Below are 20,694 nucleotides of genomic sequence, written 5' to 3'. Positions count from 1 at the left end.
ACCCAGAAAGTCAAACAACACAGTGTTATAATTAACTTAACTTCTTGGCTTTGCACTGTGGTTTTGCTTGGAGTCAAGATTTCGTCTCCAGTTAACTATGAAATCTGATTTTTTCAATCTTGTTTGTTCCCAAATTACAGATTATCTCCTGTCTGGCAGCTGAAGTGGCAGCCTTCAAGACTGGACAGAACTGGGCTGAGCAGAATCTGGTTGAACCAGGAACCTTTTAGGACTTGTTAAAAGAATACCACTTAATTGTGAAACCACAACTCCACCAGTCAAACGCAATTACAGAATTTGTGAGTTGGTGCAAACCAAGATGCCTATCTTAAAACAGCTGGTATCCGGGTCTCAGACCAAACGGCGCTCCCGTATGGACCTTACTACCGAGATGATCAGCGCCCCCTTAGGTGACTTTCGACACACCATGCATGTAGGGCGCAGTGGGGAAGCTTTCGGGGACACCTCTTTCCTCAGCACTCGATCCGGAGAGCCATCCCAAGAGGGACACACCTATCCTCGCTCCCCCAAACCGGGACTGCTGTCTCGTACCTTCCGGAGCAGCAAGCGCTCTCAGTCCGTCACCAGAGTAGACCAGCGAGACAACACCTTCCTTCCACCCAGTGGGTCACCTACCTTTGTGAAGAATGCCATGTCCTTGCCTTTTTTGAACAATGAAGAAGGACAGGAAGGAGACAGTAGGGTGCTCAAGAGCTTGACTTCTAGCTCCTCAAATGGGGCCTCTGCTAACGCATTGGACCTGGAGCTCCATGAGAAGCATTTCGGGGTGTTGACGGACCTGCGGCCTTCCCCATCCTACTACAACGGGGGAGGAATGAAGAAGGCTGAATCTGTAATGTCATTCCATGTTGACCTTGGGCCCTCGATGCTGGGGGAAATCCTGGGGGTCATGGAGAAGGAAGATGATGATCAGGGGTTTGAGGAAGGCAAGAGCAGTGAGGGGCATGCTTCTCCTCTTCCCTGCAACCAGGGAGGTGTGGAAATGGATGAGGAAATGAGGGAGGTTGTTGAGAAGGAAGAGGAACCAGAGGGATTAGTAGCTCACGACGAGGGTCCCATGAGGGCTCCCAGCTCTGTCGACTTGGAAATCCAGAGCGAAGGCACCAGCACCCCAGAACCACACCACAAACATCTGCATCACCTCGACAGCTGCTCAGTTTCCAGCTCAGGTTCAGCCGCCATGGAGGAGAAACCAACCAGTGAGCCTTACGAGGAAGATATTGGGGTTACCGACAACACCTGCAACCCAGACAATGAACCAGCCTTCTCCTCCTTCATGGAAGATGAGGATGATGAGATCCGAGTATGAAACCCTACAATCAGTAAACCTTTCTGCGGATGGAGAGATAAATATCCAGAACTTGGCATTGTGTAAAGAGGAGAAATGCGAAGACATAAGCACGTCAAAGCTGGACAGATGCCTCAGGTTCCTGTGTCCCTGTAGAGATAAGTTGAGGAGACTGCTTTAGCTCAGACACCAAAGCCATCTGTCACACTACTGACCCATGCTAAAGATGAACCGCTAGATGTGTTTACATTCTCAGACCGAATATCAGTTCAAAAGGGACCTGCTACAAGTTCCACTGATAGCTTTGCCGAAGGAAGGGTGTCCGGGGATACATACGTGACCAAAACTTTAAACTTCACTTGCTCAAGCAGATGCCGTTTTAAGCCATTCTCCCATAGTCCCATGCAGGGTTCCCAGAGTCATAAGCTGGAAAATCAGGGATTTTCTAAAAATGTTATTTTCAGAAATTGAAAGGTCATGATTTTTTTCTAGTTATGCTCTGCTCTAAAATGTTCCATCTGTGAAAAATTACATTTTGTGTTTGCAATCTCTATAAAAAAAAGTTTTCAAAATCCTCATCCGGTAATCATGAGTAGCTAGAACATCATGTAAATTCATTGGTCAAAAGATTTGGGAACCCTGCCTATGACTTGGTGCCTAAAGATAATGGTTGTTTTGATTTGCAGCACTAGTGTAATAAAGTAAATTATATAATCTGTGGCCCTGTGCATAAAGGTACTGTATATTTTCAAAGTTAAAATCAGCACTCTGCTATTTCCAGAAAAGCAACGTTGTGTGTGGAGTGAGCTTTTAAGTGATGATCCAAAATGCTAAGTTCTGTTTTACCATACACATTCTTGGGGTTGTCAAAGCCCTACAAATAATTTATCTCTCGATTGCATATAATTCAGTCATCCATCCGGTTACATGGCATCAGTTTGAGAGCTACTGTGGTTCAGAAGCTCAGGAAATGTCCTTGTAAAGCTGATTACAAAAACTACAAAAAAAGCTCAAATGGAGATGATTTGAAGGTGGCAGATGTTTGAGAACTTCTTCATCCTCCACGAAATTATTATAGTCCACTTTTGGGAAGTATGGCAACAGGTGTCCCTCCATCAGATCTCATTTTTTCAGTCTGTACATGTTTTGCATAGTCGTTGTTTGCTCAGTATCTTGCATATCTCACCACTTCCTTCCTGCTCTTCATGGCGTGTGAGGGGAACTACTGCTGTTTATTGCTGGATTTTTTTTTTTTTTTTTTTTCAGTTTGGTTGTTGCTGTCATCGAAACATTAAACCATTGGTTAAACAATATGTGCTATGTCAAGCAAAACTAAGAAGTCAGTTGTGTTATGTCATGTCTTCTAGTAAACATGAACATGTCAGTTGAATTAATTGTGCTAACTCACCTTAGCAAATTATGGCAATGGTATTGCTCTTTAGGAAATTCACTGGGACGCTTTAATACACTGTTAATACACAGAGACACTAATTGATTCCGTTTGATTCATAGACATTTTCATTGTGTACATATAGGTCTACATATTGCAGATGACCTTGAGTAAACTAAAATGAGGCCTTTATTACTGCAGACCTTTATGTGTGAATTAACTGCAGTAGTCTGCAAGCTCACTGTCTCTGAATTAAAAATCAGCCAGTCTTGTGAAGTCTTGCAACATTAGGACTACAGCAGTAAGACGAGATTTACAGGGAATCCTCAGCTGCTTCACACTTGGGGTCATGTCAGCCTTAAGCAGAAAAGTGCCAAATCTAATCTAGCATGTACTGCCTAGTAAGCCTGACTTTTGAGTATCATTTAACATGAATGAATTAGGCTTTGCCTTAATCTGCTATTTCAGATATGGTCCAAACAATCCATCTTAGTTTGATTACTGTGGACAGAAATGCTAAGCAAGAATTTACCCAATTTGCTTCAAGATGAACCTCAGGGAGAAAAAAACACATGAGGTTAGCGATTCAGATTTATTTGCATAGCCTTGTGCTAGCAGTCAATTTCAAATTTGGGAAGATAAGAGAGAAGTCTGTTTATATCTGAAACTGTGTGGCTGTGTGTGAGGTGGATTTAGCGAAGTTTATCTTCGTTTTTTCCCTTTTTTGTGATAATAGTGCTCTTTGTCTCGCTTTGCTACAGTTTCTCTGTTGTATATATTCATGCTTGCCAGCCTTTTCAAAAGGCTATAACTATATTTTTTAAATAAACGTTGTCCACAAATGTTCTTTTCTTCATTTAATATTTTTTTTCCCCCTGTAAGATTATTATTTCATTATAGTTTTGTATTGTGCAAGTGGCTTAAATTTGATTTTATCATTTAGAAAATACAAACATGAAGTCATTTGGTTCATGAGACTGACAATAAAAAAGCCTTTTGATTGTGGTTTATTTTACTGTGTGCTAGTTATTGGATGAGTGAAATATTAAAGAGGACATGAAAAAAAAAAAGCATAACTTTTTTAAAAAGAATTGCTATACATATAGCCTAAGAGATATTTGTCCCATTAAAACATCTTGCAAGTTTCATAGCTTAAAATGTCCTACATTTATTTAATCAAGCTCCAAAAACATCTCATTCTGATATTGTGGGACCTGTGACGTCACAAATACACTTGCATAACTGCCTCCAGAGCAAGACAGATGAATAGTTATACCTGAGATCATATTATTATAGTCTGTATCTCTTACCATTGGAGAAAGCGTAACGGCTAACTTAATCACGTGCAGCACCTCTCAGCCTATTGTGTAATGGCAGTGACATCAGTGCCCGCCGTTCAAAACTCCTTCCCTGCGTACCGCCACAGCCGGAGCGTTAGCTGTTACACTTTTTTGGCTAAAGGTTGCAGGCTTGCCTTCCAGTGGCTTTTCCCAAAGACTATAGAAAAACACAAGACGTGTCACTGGTATTGTTTTGAACAATAGGGTCTGGCTGCAGACTTAAGGGGCGAATGGAGCTCCACTCTTGAACAGGAAATACGTCACCTCCATTTTGCAGCCAGACCCTTCTCGTTTTGAATGGGAGAAAGTGCAACGCGCAATATGGCGGAACATGTCCCGCCTTCTAAATAAGAGCCAATCGCCGACTGGTAAAGTCATCGCGTCACTGCAGCGGCCGTTAGAAAGCTCCGGTTTCTATAGAAACAGTCAGACTCGCGCCTCCGAAATGATGTACAAGAGGCGCGCATTTAGGTCTGCGCATGCGCATAAGCTTGATCCAGCCTAAAAAATACAGGTTTTTTTGTCATGATTCGAGCGTTTGGAAAAAAAAAATTATGCGACAGTTGATGTCAGATTTCATTGGTGATTACAAATATGACATTTAATTGAAAGCTTGGTAAACAGCTTTGGAGAATTTGATGTTTCCCCATTCAAAGAGATAGGAGCTGCACTTGAGTGCCCCAGAGGCGATTCAAAGATGGCCGCAGAGTGAAATGGGACTTTGCTTTTACACAACATCTATTGATCTATCTGTTAAACAGTAATGTGGCACATTTGCTGTTGTAATGCAGTAAATGAGTCCTACATGTCGCAACATTCCCTAGTCTGCCTTCTCTTAAAAAAATACATTTTTATCATGCTAAAATCTACATTTAGTTCCCAACGAAAGTATTGTTTAGTGTAAAATAGGGTGACCATATGTGCCATTTTCCCAGGACACATCCTGTCCAGGATTTCTAAGTTGCATAAAATGTAGTTTTGGTTTTGTTTTCATATTTGTGGAAGGTAATGATTAAAAAATTCTTTTACCAATAGCGTGCATTATACATAATCGACCAATCGTGGCTTGCGAGAAGGCTGGATCTACAGAGAACGGTCAAAGCATTGCAAATACGACAACATTTTAATGCATTGTATGAAGACTGTCAATAAGAACAGTGGCTTGCACAGACCTCCGTTTAGAAATCACGTTCAGGGGGCACACTGATATGACCACTTTCACAATTAAAGAGGCAAGGGCCCAAGCCATTTAGAAATCCTGGACAGGATGCGTCCTGGGAAAATGGCACATATGGTCACCCTAGTGTAAAACATGTTAAAGATTAGTGAACAGGCTGTCGATTAATTAAATGATTAGCTGTTTCCCCACAAAAGCTGTTTGATCAGCATAGTGAAGCCTCTCATCCATTGACATCCTTTCAAAAAATGGCCTCTGGTCTCCTTCCTTGCGTACCGTCAGAGGCGGAGCGTTAGCATTAGCCGTTATGCTTTTTTGGCTAAAGGTTGCAGGCTTGCCTTCCAGTAGCTTTGGTTATACATCATACTGTTTCCTATGCAACGTTACTTCTAACAAAGAACGGTCTCTGCTTCTAATAAACCAGACGACTACTACTACTACTTTGTGCGCATTCAGCGTACAGTCTGCCTCTAAAAACACCAACAAACATAGTGACGAAACACGCTCTGTAGAGCAGTTTGTCCATTTAGGGCTACTGTAGAAACATGCTGGCGCAAAATGGCGACTTGACATGGAGGGGGGACCCACGGTGCATGAGATAGTTCTGGCTCATTCTAAGGTAGGTAATAAATACCAGTTCATTATGTAAGGTCTTTATACATCACTCAAAACATATTATATTGCATGTCTGTCAATAAATCCTCCTAAATTTTACACATCGCAACTTTAAACAAAAGTTGCTAGTATGGGAACTAGTTTGGGAAGTAGTTATTTGGATAGATGTGCAGTGCACAGATCCTCGGAGGATCATCCTCCAGTGACTTCAGTTGGCCAACATGTGGCTGAGGGGAGCTCAACGTTTGTCAACACATGCTGTTAATTGATAGAGACCTCCAGCGACTGACCAACCTCATGCAGCTCTCTAATCGGATCACTGCGACTGCAGACCTGCATGAAAGCTTCATGTGAGTAAAGAGGGCACACGCACCCTAATTTAACCGATTTCATCCAGCTCTCACATTTAGCGCTTCCTCGATCTTGTAGCTGCTTGCAGTCTACAGGTGAAAATCAAAAGCCCCTTATTCCCAGCTCCAATTTAAGAGTGAATATGTATTGATTTGAGTGTTAAAAGCAAAGTGGTTTGATTGATCTGCCTGCTGCCCCACAAAGTTTGTTAGGTGTTAATGTTCCTTCGGCTCAGATAAAAGAGAATTTTACGAGTCATGCCTTGAAAAAAATCCATTATTTCATAAACGAGCTGTTTGTTTAAATGTGGATACATTCTGCCACCTTGTGGACAGTTATATGCATAGACACTCTTGCCATGGAAAGTATTACCATAGTACAGGATCAAAAACTTATATATAAATAGTAGGTCTACTTAAAAGTAATTAAGTTAATATATAATTATTAATATAGCCTATTAATATAATAAACTTCTCTAACAACGAAACCACATAAAATCACAACTGAAATAGAAAATTGCTTTTTGTATACCATGCTTGGTTGCTACAGTGTCATACTTTTTTTGTGTTAATTCATAAAATAAAATAAAAAAATAGAAAGAATAAAGAATAAGTATTCCAAATATATTTAAATAGTTGACTCACAATATGCTAACTAGCCCTTGTGCTCTTCCAGTCTATTTTCCTGCTGTTCTACCATATGACCATATGAGGTCGCTGTTTGTCAACATATGGAGTATTATCAACGCGAGCTGCCAGAACCGCGGCCTCCTCTGCCGAATCTCATGACAGGAGTCAGGGCTTCCAGAAGGAAAACCAGCATGAAGAAATCTGGAAACCATTAAGCAACCTGCTAGAGCCATGATTTGAACGAATGAGAGATAGAGGACGGGAGGGGGAGAAAGGGGGATGGGTTAACACTGGGACTGGAACAGAATGAACGATCAACTTCTTTTTTTTTTTCTTTTCTTCTTTGACTTCAGTCTCTCTATAGACAGACACACACAAATACACAATAGCCTTCATTGGATTCCAGTATGACCCCTCCCATATTTTGTTTCCTTTGTCTTTGCAAAGTAGTTTCTCAGGATTCATTTCTCGAATCCTAGAAAGGGTGGGACATGTCTACAAGCGGGCAGGCGGGAAACTCGCCCATGGGCTGCAGCTGTGGTCCACACTTCTGTCATGATGATCATAGATGGGCGACACCATAGACACTTCGTTTAGAGCTGACAGGAACCAGACAGCATGTCCTTTCAGCCTGTCATAATGACCGCATTCATGTCTGAGGCTTCTCTGCAGAAACAATAAAACAGATGAGACAAGGAAGATGGTTGTATTTTCCTCTCTGGCCCATCACAAAAAATGTGTGTATTGTGTAATGTGTGTCGTTTTTCAGTGTTGGATATTTTTCTTCCACCCTGGCTGAATGTGAAGAAACAAGGTTGGTTTCCACAAAAAGTGTAAACATTTTTTTGTGGTTCAGTTAAAATATTGCTCTTTCAAAATCTACTATGGGGTAATTACATGGAACAAATCGTGTAAAAATGTATCATTTTTTTATTGGAAAATTAAACAACATTGTATCAAACTTTGATAGCTGCATTAATCTTTTAAAAAACTGAGAAGATAGTGATCAAACTACATTTTTTAAAAATCATCTGTCAAGTTCCCGAATATTACATCAGCAAATGAGAGTCAGATGGACGACTACATGGACTCATCTAAAGATCAGGATTAGTTCACTTTCAAATGAAATTTACTCACCCTCAAGCCATCCTAGGTGTATATGACTTTCTTCTTTCTGATGAATACAATTGGAGAAATACTAATAAATATCCTGATGCATCCAAGCTTTATAAATGGAAGTGAACAGGGTTCACGAGTATGAGCTGAAGAAAGTGCTTCCATCCACATCTGTCCATCATAAACATATTCCACACGGCTCCAGGGGGTTAACAAAGGCCTTCTAAAGCGAAGCGATGCGTTTGTGTAAAAAAAATATAAAAATCCATATTTAACAAGTTATGAAGTAAAATATCTAGCTTCCGCCAGACCCCCTTCCGTATTCAACTTATGGAATGGAACTTATGGAACTTATTTCAACTCAGTTAAGCTTTTTGAAGTTGAATAGGGAAGGTGTAGGACGTAGCGTAAGCTTTTTGAACTATACACTTTCTTCGTAAGTTAAGGAAGGCGGTCTGGCGGAAGCTAGATATTTTACTTCATAACTTGTTAAATAAGGGTATTTCTTTACACAAATGCATCACTTCGCTTCAGAAGGCCTTTTTTAACCCCCCAGAGCCGTGTGGAATATGTTTATGATGGATGGATGTGGATGAAGATACTTTCTTGTTGATCCTGCTCACTGAAATTATAAAGCTCAGATGCGTCAGGATATTTATTAATATATCTCCGATTGTGTTCATCAGAAAGAAGAAAGTCATATACACCATGGCTTGAGGGTGAGTAAAGCTTGGGCTAATTTTCATTTGAAAGTGAACTAATCCTTTAACTGTTTATCTATTGCCAAAATTATTAAAAAGAGATTGTAACGGCAGCCAGTATCCACTAAGGGGCTAAGTAGTGGGAATACATCCATGACGCGTTTCGATGCAAAAGGTTTTTAATTACAATGTAGAAATGAACAGCAACATGTTGAATGAAGACAGTAAGATAGAAAACAAAATAAACCAAATAAAATTAAATAAACAAACGAAATGAAACGGTCAACAGAAAGTGAGCGTCCCAGCTACTCACCCCCTTCCTCATTGATATCCACATGCCAACTAACAGGTAATATGCACCTATAGAGGGTATGCATCGACGTCACTTTCCCGCCGAAAGCGCGCTCCCTCAGCTGGACTGAGTGGCAAAAGAACCTGCTGAGTGACTGGATTCAATAGAGGAAACTGCGAAAACGCGATTAAAACTAACGAATTACACTAAAGGTTGGAATTGAATGTGTTCCTTACAACTTCTCAAATAAACCCAATTCATGGATATTGACATGCAGCCAGGAGTCGTGTTTCCTGACATTTATATGTGCCTGATTTCGACGGCGAGGAAATACATAAGGCAAATCTGACTGTGAATATTTTATATAACTACAATATCGGTAGGTTTAAATCCGCGTAATCACTTATAACAATGTTATATCGTCATATTATCCAGCCCTAAAACATATATAGTTTTATAGTATAGTTTTTGTCAGTGTTGTTGTTTATTGAAAAACACCCAATTATGCAGAATATAAGATGGAAAATAATTAATTGATGAGTTGTCAACATAATATATAACAATATATATACGGTATGATTTTACCTCAAAATCCAACAATTTGACACAAAATGATAACTGCAAATCCATGTTTCTCTGCTGGAGTCCAGCTGTTTCTGTGAATTGCAGTGATCCATTGCTTCTTTTTTCTGTAGCTTTCGGCAGTCTTTGCCTCAGGTTTTGTGTCAGAGCTATTTGTACAGTCAATCACAAAGCTCTTTCCCGTTTTGGATGTGTTTTGTGTGTTTATGCTGCCGCTCAGTCTTTGTGCCACTCAGTGGAAGTGACGCAGTCTTAACGGTCGACGGTGACGTCACGTGCATACCCTCTATACAAAATGACGTAACAAACTGGAAGTGACAATTTCAAAATAAAAGACATCAAACCGTATCTGGCACCTACAGAAATCATTCAAGAATAGGAAATGACAGTCAAACTATCCTAGTGTGGGTTTTCCAGGTAAGGCGTGAACTCGCTGGACCTCTGTTTCTCGTAAATACTACCATGTATTGTGCACGTTATTTTTTGACAGACATCGATGTCATCAAAAAAATGTGGATTTGAAACCGATGGAGCTTAATAATTATTTATTTCTTAGCCGGCAGTATTCAGTGAAATGTCAATGTTTTTAGTTCTATTCTAACTTTCAGCCAGCAAGTTTTTGACGGACGTGATAACATGCATAAGGGATGAACTATGTTTGATTTTTGGGTAATTATAAAACGTGCTGAAGACATTCTAAATACTTTTTGTATAGTTCATTATACTTAATTTACGGAATTAAGTTTATTCCGTCGGTTAAACAATGACATGTTTCTCAAAGACTCACATGTTTGGCTTGTCAAAAATACATGAAAAAGACAGTGATATTGGGAAATATTACAATTATTTTCTACTCTAATATATTGTAAAATGTAATTAATTCCCATGATGCAAAGCTGAATTTTCAGCATCATTACTTCAGTCTTCAGTGTCACATGATCCTTCAGAAATCATTATGATATGATGATTTGATGCTCAAGATAAATTATCAGTGCAGCTTCATATGTTTGTGGAAACCATGATACTTTCCCCCCAGGATTCTTTTGATAAATAGAAAGTTCAAAAGAACTGTATTTATTTGAAAACAAATATTTTGTAAAATTATGAATGTCTTTACTGTCACTTTTGATCAAATTAATGCATCCTTCACTCTAAAAAATGCTGGGTTAAAAACAATCCAAGTTGGGTTAAATATGGACAAACCCAGCAGGTTGGGTTAAAGGGCACCTATTATGCCCTCTTTCACAAGATGTAATATAAGTCTCAGGTCTGGTCAAGTTTCAGCTTAAAATATACCACAAATTTGCCCCTATTTGGGGGTGAGCAAAAAACATGCCTTTTACTATATTACTATATTGCTGTCTAAAAAAATTAATCCAAAATTGGTTGAAAAAAATGGCTGGGTAAAAACAACCCAATCCTTGGGTTTGTCCATATTTAACCCAGCATGTTTTAGAGTGTTGCTGAATAAAAAGTAATAATTTCTTTCAGTTATTATTATGTTTTTATTATATTTGAAATGGGAACTTACCGAAGTGCAAGTGGGTCTGTGGGGGTTTAAAACAAAAGGTTAGAAGGTTGGGAAACACTGGGTTTAGTCCAGCTCCAATATGTTATAGCATAAATCAAGGAAATAAAACGTAGGCTCAACCCTAGAGGCCAGATTGTCTGTTCCTCTCCCTCGCCAAGATACAGTTCACCGATGCGCTGATGATATGCAGATGGTCCATAAAGTGGAGATCAGCTGAACCTTTTGGACTTCTTATGCACATTTGCTTGTTCTTGCTGAAATACAATGAGCTGTTTTATTCAACATTTCTGAGCAGAGGAGCCAGGCCATGATATCCACAGCTGCAAGCACTATTTTGTTTGTGTCCTTCATTTCTTTGCAGATCTAACCACTACGGCTTTGAATTTTACAGCCCTTCGGAAAGTGTATTAAAAATATATATATTATAATAAAACCCAAATGGAAAGAATACTCGACTGCACTAGCTGTGCTTGAAACTCATCTAACAGTAGAACTGCTTTTTCCATCAAGCATTTTCCAAAAGAATTTTAGCTGAGAGTGCAGCCGCTCTTGAGTACATGGCGATGGACGACTCCAGCTTGTGGTCTGAGAAGGATTGGAAAATGTAAACATACGGCAGTTTGGCAGTGACCTCTGACCCTGGGCCCATGGGACCACACACATGGATGAGGAACAGTTTGGATGAGATTAATGTTTGACGTGCCGTTTAAGGGTTTAAAATCACCATGGATCAGAGGGAAAAGGACAAGGCGTTCGGATCTCCCCACTTGTAGCCATGTTTTATGTCCACAGTTTGTACGGATGATTGCGGTTGAGATTCTTTTAAAGTTTTTATGTTCGCATTGTAATTCTTTCTCTCTTTCCTCCAGAGAGTCTGTCTGTTGCAATAAGCAGTTTCCTGCATAAATCACAGCCCACTGGAGTCGCCTCAAATACTCACTCCTAAAATCCTACTGCTGCACTCGCTTGAAGAGCATTTGCCACTTTAGCGGGACTGTAAGCTCCAAGTGTAAAATGGAAAGGTATTAAATGAACCTTAATAACATCATTGCATTCAAAACATAAGTTAGTGGCATATATTAGCAAATTCCATCTTCTTCAAGATGGGATCAGACTACAGGAGTTTTTAAATCCTAACCAGCAGACACGTGTAGAGGGGAGGGCTTTGGGGGCTTTCAATCAAATATCAGTTGCAATATTGTGGTCAATAAAACAATATGCATTTGAATTATACTTAACATGACAATGTGTACAACAGTAACAAATCCCTCATTAAATATTGCATTACATAGACAAATGGACAGATAAATTCACATTTGTGGAGCGATCTGGATCTGCGTTTTTTTCTTGTTTTACAAATCAAACTGCATTGCTGAAAAAAAGCATGTTAACTGACTACAAAGCACAACACAAAACCATGCAGCAACAAAAGTCGCATTAATGGTAAGTTGTGTTCAATTCACTTTTATTTATGTATATTGATATCCCATTTACCATTTGATGAAACTATCATAGTTGATAAAATGAAGCCCAAGCGCCACCTACAGGCCTAATATGTGAAGTGTAGGCTGACAAGAACAGCAAAATGGAGACGTGACAAGACTTCATTACCATTTTTGATAATTATGCAGTAATATATGCATGCCCCTTTTTTATATTTGAGCCCCTGCCCCTGAGGAACTCTCTGCATGTCCCTGCTAACCAATTTCAAAATCTGGTTGCATCACACACATAAGGAGAATCTTTAAGGTTGTCTTCTCTCAAATCAAGATATTATTACAAATATCATGCCAGAGGGATCAAATCACTTGATCGCATGCAGAACCAGATGTAAACTAAATGGATATTGTCTGTTTTTCAGCGAGAACTGGAGGTAAGATTTAACTGCCAGTTTTAATATCGGTTAACAGTAGTATGATAGCTAACGTTAGCCTTAAGGGCTAAAATGTTTACCGTTGCTTTGCAACACTGAGGCTACTTCTCCCCTACTCTTCAGAAACAGAGAGTAGGAGTGAACCAAGCAAATGTAAAAGGCTGACATTAGGCAAAATGCAAATACAACGTCATTGATATGCTAATTAGCATAATATAGTGACATTTAGTGACTATTTGAACAGGCTTTAGCTACTTTTTTTTAACATAGTTGGCAACACTGGATGAAGATGAAATGGATATTGTCTGTTTTTCAGCGAGAACTGGAGGTGAGATTTAACTGCCAATTAGAATATATGTTAGCTAGCTAATGTTAGCCTACATCCACAATAGCAACACAGAGGTGATTTCTCCCCAGCTTCCCATGGTTGTGGTACGTTTTCGAAGACTGGCAGTCGTGTTGTTGCCACACTTCAGGGTTGCTAAGTCTGTGATTTTCCCGCAAAATTGGGCTAGTTTAAACTGTTGCTGTGGGATGATATTTAATATTGAGTTGGACAAGTTTGATATTATTGGGATGGCCTTGGTTTATCTGCAAGCAGATCAGAGGTTTTGATCTATAAATGCCTCAAATTACCAGATAATCTGGGCTGAACATCGTAACTGACCAAGGTCATGGACCAGATTTTTTTCTCAGATTATCGGCAGGGGTAAAGCGTGTATAAATCAACCTGAAACTCCTGTAGTCTGAACCTGGATTTAGGGGCCATTCACACATTTTTGCATTTAAAAGCATGAGACGTTGATATCAGTTTATGCTTAATCTATCAAAATTGGACTTACACGTACGGTGTGAGCAGCACGTTTTCGTTTTGTTTCGGCCATACACTTAACAAATTACACACTTCACACTGAGAGAGCATGTCATGTGGAGTCACGGCCCATTCAAAACCTCACAAAATGAAGCTACAGAATACCCAGCTAACTAAAGTATGTTCTAAAAATGTTTTGCTAAAGTTCCAATTAAGTTTTGAAAATGTTATTTTTGAATGTTCTCTGAACATTAAAAATAAAAAAAGTTTTAAAAATGTTTTTTCTTGGTTATATGAATGCTCAGGGAACATCATTTTGCAAACATTATGGAAACATTCCTATGTTGTCTGCAGCATTCTGAAACAAGTAGTAACATTTAAAAACGTTAGATGAACGTCCAACTAAAACTCCCATGAACAATGTTTAATGTTACTGGAAGAACGTTTGTTCATAACTTTGAGAGAAACTTAGCCTGGTAATAGATGTTTATTGGAAACAAGACCATCCCGCATTGTCCCATTTCAGAAAACAAGACATACTTGTATAACTGCAAGATCTAAAGACGCATTTTTTTAAAAGGTTATACATCTTATATCTTGAGTGCTTGCATTTTTAGATAGCAGTGTCATGCAAAACACAAGGTCTTTAGAGGCATTTTTGAAAAGTTTAAAATTTTTTTAGCTTGAGCGCTGTGTGGAATGGTATATCATGCCCGAGATGATGGGAGCACAACAGGCAACACTTCTGTCTAGGTCATCAATGGGAAAGCAACACAGTGGTATTCAAGAACGTGTTTTGTGTGAACTGCACGTAAAGCAGTTTCCACACTGAATTCTATTGCTTGATCCTGTATGAATGCCTCCTTCGTCTGAAGTGTGTTCAATCCAAATGCGGACTGTACCTTGATTCACATGGACTGCAACCCATGCAGTTCCATGTTGATGGACAGTGGAGTTTGGAAAACTGCTTTCACACTAAAAAAACTAAACTAAAAATTTCCAAAGACTCTTCAATCAAATGTTTTCCAGGCTTTACCCATGTGTTTGACATTCTGGATACTGATATTCATCCACTCCCACAGATATTACTGATAGGGACAATTAAATGCTTTCCCTTTCATTCATACCTCCCTCTCCTCAGAGGAACCTTCACTGTGTGCTAAATGCATTTAGTATTGCATTGAGCCATGTGAGAATACACACACCAACACTCAATGTATGTGCATGGGTGGCTTCTCTCTCTCTCTCTCTCTTTCTCTCGGATTCACCCTTTCTCTCTTTCATTTATTATTACTTTCTGCTCTGTAGTTTATGATTTGTGAAATCTCCCTCATGAACTTATTCCACCAATAAAAAGACAACACCCAGTACATGCATGCTTTCCTGTTTACAAAAGCCACATAATGCTGTCCTTGTTCAACACTGGAGCTGTGGTATGTAGTCCAATATAGAGAAAGCATGCAAGGTGATGACGGGGTCAGATCTGGCCAGGAAGTGGGAGATCACAGTGGGTCACTTGCTTTTGGCATATATTAAACTCTAACCCCTTCAGATTTCCACCTCCTTTTCAATCCCAGCCCACCAGAGACAGCCCATCTGTTTTATTTCCCATAGGGTGTGAACGCAGTTCTTGTTATATTGCATACATAAATCGCATTAAATATTGTTGAATATTATGTGCAACAGCTCTGGGACTTTCCACTGTTTCTATCATTCTTTTTATTGGTGTTTGTGCAAATGTATTAGTGGTAGGAAATGTAAAATGACTTTTTCTGCAGGTTACATTGTTATGCCAGTAGGTGGCTACAAGTCTTTACGAGTGAATCATTGAATCATTAGTTGTGAATGGAAGTGAAGCAATGCAAATGACCCTGTCCCAAATGGCACACTTCATATGCACTTACGGTCTTGTGGCATGTGCATGATTGTCCACGAGACCACTGAGTGTCCCGTTTGTCATTTTAGGTTTCAGAGGGGTGCTCTCAAGTGCCCCCTTTGCAGTCGATTAGCACCCTTGACTTTTGGCGAGCCGTCAACTCTGTGTTGCTCAAAGACGGTTCATGCAGCTTTGGCTTCGTTTGGAACTTTTTCCATTGTGTCTAAATTGTAAATATAAAAGCAATATCACACTCGCAATTGTGCTTGAATATGATTTAATCTACATGACTTAAATATATACTGTATGCATACTGCTGTTTCTAAAAAAAAAAAAAAAAAAATGTGTATATGTATATATGTAAACAGTATTGTCAAGTGTATGTTCAGTTTTGGATTAGTTCTAGTTCCTGTACCTGTTTCCTTAGTTCCCATTTTACCACCACTAGTTTGTTTCTATGGTTACTTATTTGAGTTACACACCTGTTTCAGTTTCTGTTAATGAGCTTCAGTTTCTGTTCTTTGTTTGGTGTCATCTTTGTTAGGCTTTCTCCTGTGATCTCCTTTTGTTGAATTTTTGATTAAAGACTGTTTTTGTTGAATTCTCCTACGTTGTGCGATCTCTACAACCTCAGTACGTGACAAATATGGACTAGTCTGACAATTGTATACAAAGCAACTAACAGTACATCCAAGCTATACGTTTTAACATGTGTCCTAAGGATTTGAACTTATAACCTTGGTATTGTGTAATCTACCCGTTGAGCTGAAGGAATATGCATTGAACATGCAACAATACTTTATGTTTTCATTTTTATTTATTTTTTCATTTTTTATTTCATAGAATTTTTTTACATGCACAGTAGTACATAATCCAGGTATTGCATGCACAGAGAATGATTGCATACTGCATAGTATAGTAGGCTAGTATGGTAAACTACATAGACACATTTGGAATAGCATCTTCTGTCTTCTGTTGCAGACATGGCCTGTCTTGGTTTTCTGGAAACAAAAGCTTGTTCAACACAGGAAGAGTGGAAGACTACTTCATATTTCTCTTCTAACAGAAGAATTCCTTCCTGATTCTGTCATTGATACCTGTGATGTTTCTCAGGTTTGTGTATGGCTGGATGGCTAGCTTATATTTACACTTTCCCTGACTCTACTTTCAAAGGGAAAATCAAAAGATGTTGTTTTATTTCTCAGACTTCTGTTATACTGTATGTGCGAGATGCCCTGAAGCAGGCAGGACTGGGGTCTGAACCCACTGAGCATTCATCCAAAAGTTTTAAAGCGGTCTTTGATTGATTGTACTTTTTTAACTTTAGTGTGTAATGTTGCTGTTTGAGCATAAACAGTGTCTGATGCTCAAAGTCCAATAAAAAGGGAGATTTTTTTTTTTTTTTTAAGAAATTGCTGTTTAAGAACTACAATAAATGGCTGGTAGGGACTACAATGAGTTTCTTCCCAGGTTGGTGACATCACAAACACTAAAATTTACATAAACCCCGCCTTCGAGAACACGCAACAAAGGGAGGACATGTTGAACTGCTTTAGAGAAGAAGAGAGGAAGAGTTGTTGTAGTAGAGTGTTGTTGCTATGCTGTAATTTTACACCGGACTGCTTCATAAACGAGGGCCAATTCAATGCCGGATTTACACAAAAGTTTAACATGACGGCACACGCTAGTCGATGAGTTGAATCAACTCCACAGGAACTACATAAATTTATCTACTAACCATTCAGAAATGTCCAGTTGCAATTCTAAATGTTGTAGCTTCTTCTCGAGTCTCTCCATCAGTGTCCGACTCCGGTTTGAATGATGTAAGGCTGAACACTGCCACTGACAATCCTCATTTTGGCTGCGTGAGATTCTCCAGCTTTGTTGTTGTTTCCCTCTTCACACAAAAATGGCATTTTTTTTTTTTTTTTGCTCAAACCCAAATAGGGTCAAAATTGTCAAGCTATAATAAATGATCTGTGGGGTATTTTGAGCTGAAACTTCACAGAAACATTCTGAGGACACGAGACTTTACGTATTGTAAAAGGGGCGTTATAGGTCCCCTCTAAAAGACACATACTGTCCACTCTGTGCATTAGCGTGCCGATCTCACAGAGGCTTATTAACATCAGCCCTGGCTTCGAGCTCAGAGCAAAGCATGGACTTTTCCATTACTGCACACTACTTCCTTTTTTTACTTGCTCTTTTCAAATCCTCTCTCCATGAATGCAAATAACGAGATGGATTGTCTTTTAGGTTCCTTATTCTGTCATTCCAAGCCATTTTCTCGGTCTGTCCTGTGCCATAGGCTGACGTCTTCCCATCGCTCGGCTGGCTGAGGGAGGAGAAATATTGAAACGTTTTACATTTCCCATACCAATTCACCTCAGCACTGCATCATGGCAAGGAGTCAGGAGTACATCACAGCTGGGATAGAAAGACAAAGTATTTCCAAATGAGCGAGCAGGTTTGAGAGTGCGCTTTGTACAAAGGGGACATGAAAAACATACTGAAGCTAAGAAGCAAAAACGGGTTATTCAGAAATTATCATGGCATTTGGCAGTCTCACAGTCTTCATCAAAATGTCCTGAGTTTAGTGGATTCTGCCCGTGGAAATCTTCAGTCGTTATGGCGTTTAGAAATGCAGGGAATATTATCACATGTTTGAAAGCAAAATAGAGAAGTGGCTTTAACCACCAGATATTTTTGGTCCCTTAACCCGACTGCAACCCCTAAACATACAGTACAAGCACTTAGCAAGGCAATATATTCAGGGTACAAAAATGTTTAGTTACACTGCTGTAAGGTGATCACTGTGTACTTGGCACTAGAATATGCTAACTTTTATTATGCAACATTAAGGACTGATACGTAAATTATACAATTCCACAACAATATAAAAAATGTCAAAGGTAGATTAATGTACAATCATAATCCAAACATGACAACAAACTGCATGCATTCTTTAAAATAAAGTTTCCATAAAGTGGTTTTCATAGCGACGAACCATCATAGAAGATCAATTTTGGGCTCCTCAAATAACCTTTCAGTTTTTATTTTTTTTCTTAGTGTGAAGAACATTTTAAAAATCTAAAGATTCTTTTTCCACTATAAAGAACATTTTGTGGGATGGAAAGGTTCCATGGATGTTAAAGGGGACATGAAAATCTGATATTTTCCATGTTTAAGTGCTATAATCGGGTCTCCTGTGCATCTACCAACCCAGAAAATGTGAAAAAGGAAAACCCACTAACTTTGTTTGGCTAGCCTTTCTTTGCAAGTATGTGAAAAAATGAGCCACACAGATTTTGTCCCCCTAGTGACGTTATAATATTAACACCCCTTAATCTCTACGTTTTCGTCATTTTGGCAGCGTGAGAATCTCCAGCTTTGTTGTTGTTGAGCAACCAAAGCATGAGCTGTTAAAGCTCCACCCTCTTTTGGAAAGCAGGCTGGGAGTAGCAGCTCATTTGCATTTAAAGGGACACACAGAAAAACGGCATGTTTTTGCTCACACCCAAATGGGCAAACTTGACAAGCTATAATAAATGATCTGTGGGGTATTTTGAGCTGAAACTTCACAGACACTTTCTGGGGACACCAGAGACTTATATTACATCTTGTGAAAAGGTCCCCTTTAAAGGTTCTTCATGGAATCATCAATGACAAAAGAGCCATCCTTTTAGGGCTGAACAAATATAAAAAAATTGAGTGCTCGAACTTATTATATAATATAGTATATTCTTTACACTTAAACCATTAACTGAACAGAGTTTAAAAATATATATATATATTTCCACTTAAGTTATTATAGGCCATATCACGATTTTGTTTAGATATATCGCAAAAAAGTTAGGCAATCATAAAATAAAAAAAGGATTTACATATGGTCTTAAAAGTACATTAGCAAAAACAGCCTGTTTAACAATAAGGGTCAGAATGAGGGTGGAAAAAGTGTAAAATTATATTCCGTTCACATGTTTTGTGCAAAAAAACCTTCAGTAAGATTTTTAGTGGGATTAACGGCTAAAAATAATAAAAAGTATGTGTAGCAGAATACGCCCCCTTTAATATTTGCTGGTATGTGTATATACTCACATGCTTCAGTGATGAAGATCTTCTCTGCCTGTCTGAAATACAAACATTTTATGAACTCTTGACTCCTGACTAGCTCTCATGTGATTTAATTCATCATCCTGTTCATCTGCGTGCAACTTAATTTGGTCAAACTTCCATGAAGGCATGCAAGTTCAATCATACAACATTCCTCTCTTTTAGGGTAAATAAAAAGTAGCAAGTTAAAACAGGCATATTTATTTTCACTTGGGGAGGCTGTTCTTGAGGGACATGACACCCAGAATTCCTCTCCAAACACCTCACCTCCTTTAGACCTTGAAAAGAAATCTATTGATGTAAAAACACCCCAGTTTCATGCTTCATACAGAACCGCAGTAGAGACTAGATAAATTAGATCAGCATGTGGGTGTGAAACCCCAAACTTAAACTGCTTGAGGAAAATGTGACTACAGAGATGAAGGGATGAAACTTATTCTGATTTGTGGAATGTGTCTCCTGCTTTCATTCCTCAGTCTGTTTTTATGGGTGTGCGTTGCACAGATCTGTGTTTGTACACTACACTCTTAAAAATAAAAGTTCAAAAGAGGGTTTTCACAGTGATGCCATAGAAAAAAAATATTTTGGTTCCCCCAAAGAACCTTTCAGTGAACAGTTTTCAGTGAACATTTTTTCTTAGTGTGTGTGAAGAACATTTTACTTAAAGCAGGGGTTTTCTATGGAAGCTTGTTTCTGCCACTGAATAAAAAAAAAACAAACATTTGAGGTAAAAAAAAAAAGAAGTCAGAATTATGAGTTATATATATAAAAAAAAAAAAAAGTCACAATCTGACTTCAGTTCTCACAATTCTGGCTTTTTTCCTCACAATTGTGAATTTATAACTCATGATTCTGACTTTTATTTTTGCAACTTTAGATAAGTTTATAACTTGCGATTCTGACTTCATTTATCACAATTCTGTCTTTTTCTTGCAACCGTAAGTTTATAACTCACATTTCTGACTTTTTTCTCACAATTCCAAATTTA

At 38.8% G+C, this 20,694-nt stretch overlaps 1 protein-coding gene and 1 long non-coding RNA gene across 5 annotated transcripts in view; both read left to right on the top strand.

Annotated features, from left to right (window-relative positions):
• Positions 1-3,704, top strand: part of cdc42ep4a (CDC42 effector protein (Rho GTPase binding) 4a) — a 28,292-nt gene extending 24,588 nt beyond the window's left edge. For all 4 annotated transcript variants that reach the window (XM_048182872.1, XM_048182897.1, XM_048182889.1 and 1 more), the window contains exon 2: positions 141-3,704. In XM_048182872.1, coding sequence (XP_048038829.1) covers positions 320-1,330 — 1,011 coding nt within the window. In that variant the 5' untranslated portion in view covers positions 141-319 and the 3' untranslated portion in view covers positions 1,331-3,704. The remainder of the gene's footprint in view (positions 1-140) is intronic.
• A 944-nt stretch (positions 3,705-4,648) lies between these two features.
• Positions 4,649-7,507, top strand: LOC125249557. The gene is made up of 2 exons (XR_007180577.1): positions 4,649-6,181; positions 6,858-7,507. It is a non-coding gene; the product is annotated as an uncharacterized LOC125249557 (long non-coding RNA).
• The last annotated feature ends 13,187 nt before the right edge of the window (positions 7,508-20,694 follow it).

The sequence above is a fragment of the Megalobrama amblycephala genome, linkage group LG1 (assembly GCF_018812025.1).
Source record: "Megalobrama amblycephala isolate DHTTF-2021 linkage group LG1, ASM1881202v1, whole genome shotgun sequence".
NCBI classification, from domain to species: Eukaryota; Metazoa; Chordata; class Actinopteri; order Cypriniformes; family Xenocyprididae; genus Megalobrama; species Megalobrama amblycephala.
This window is presented reverse-complemented; position numbering and strand designations above follow the sequence as displayed.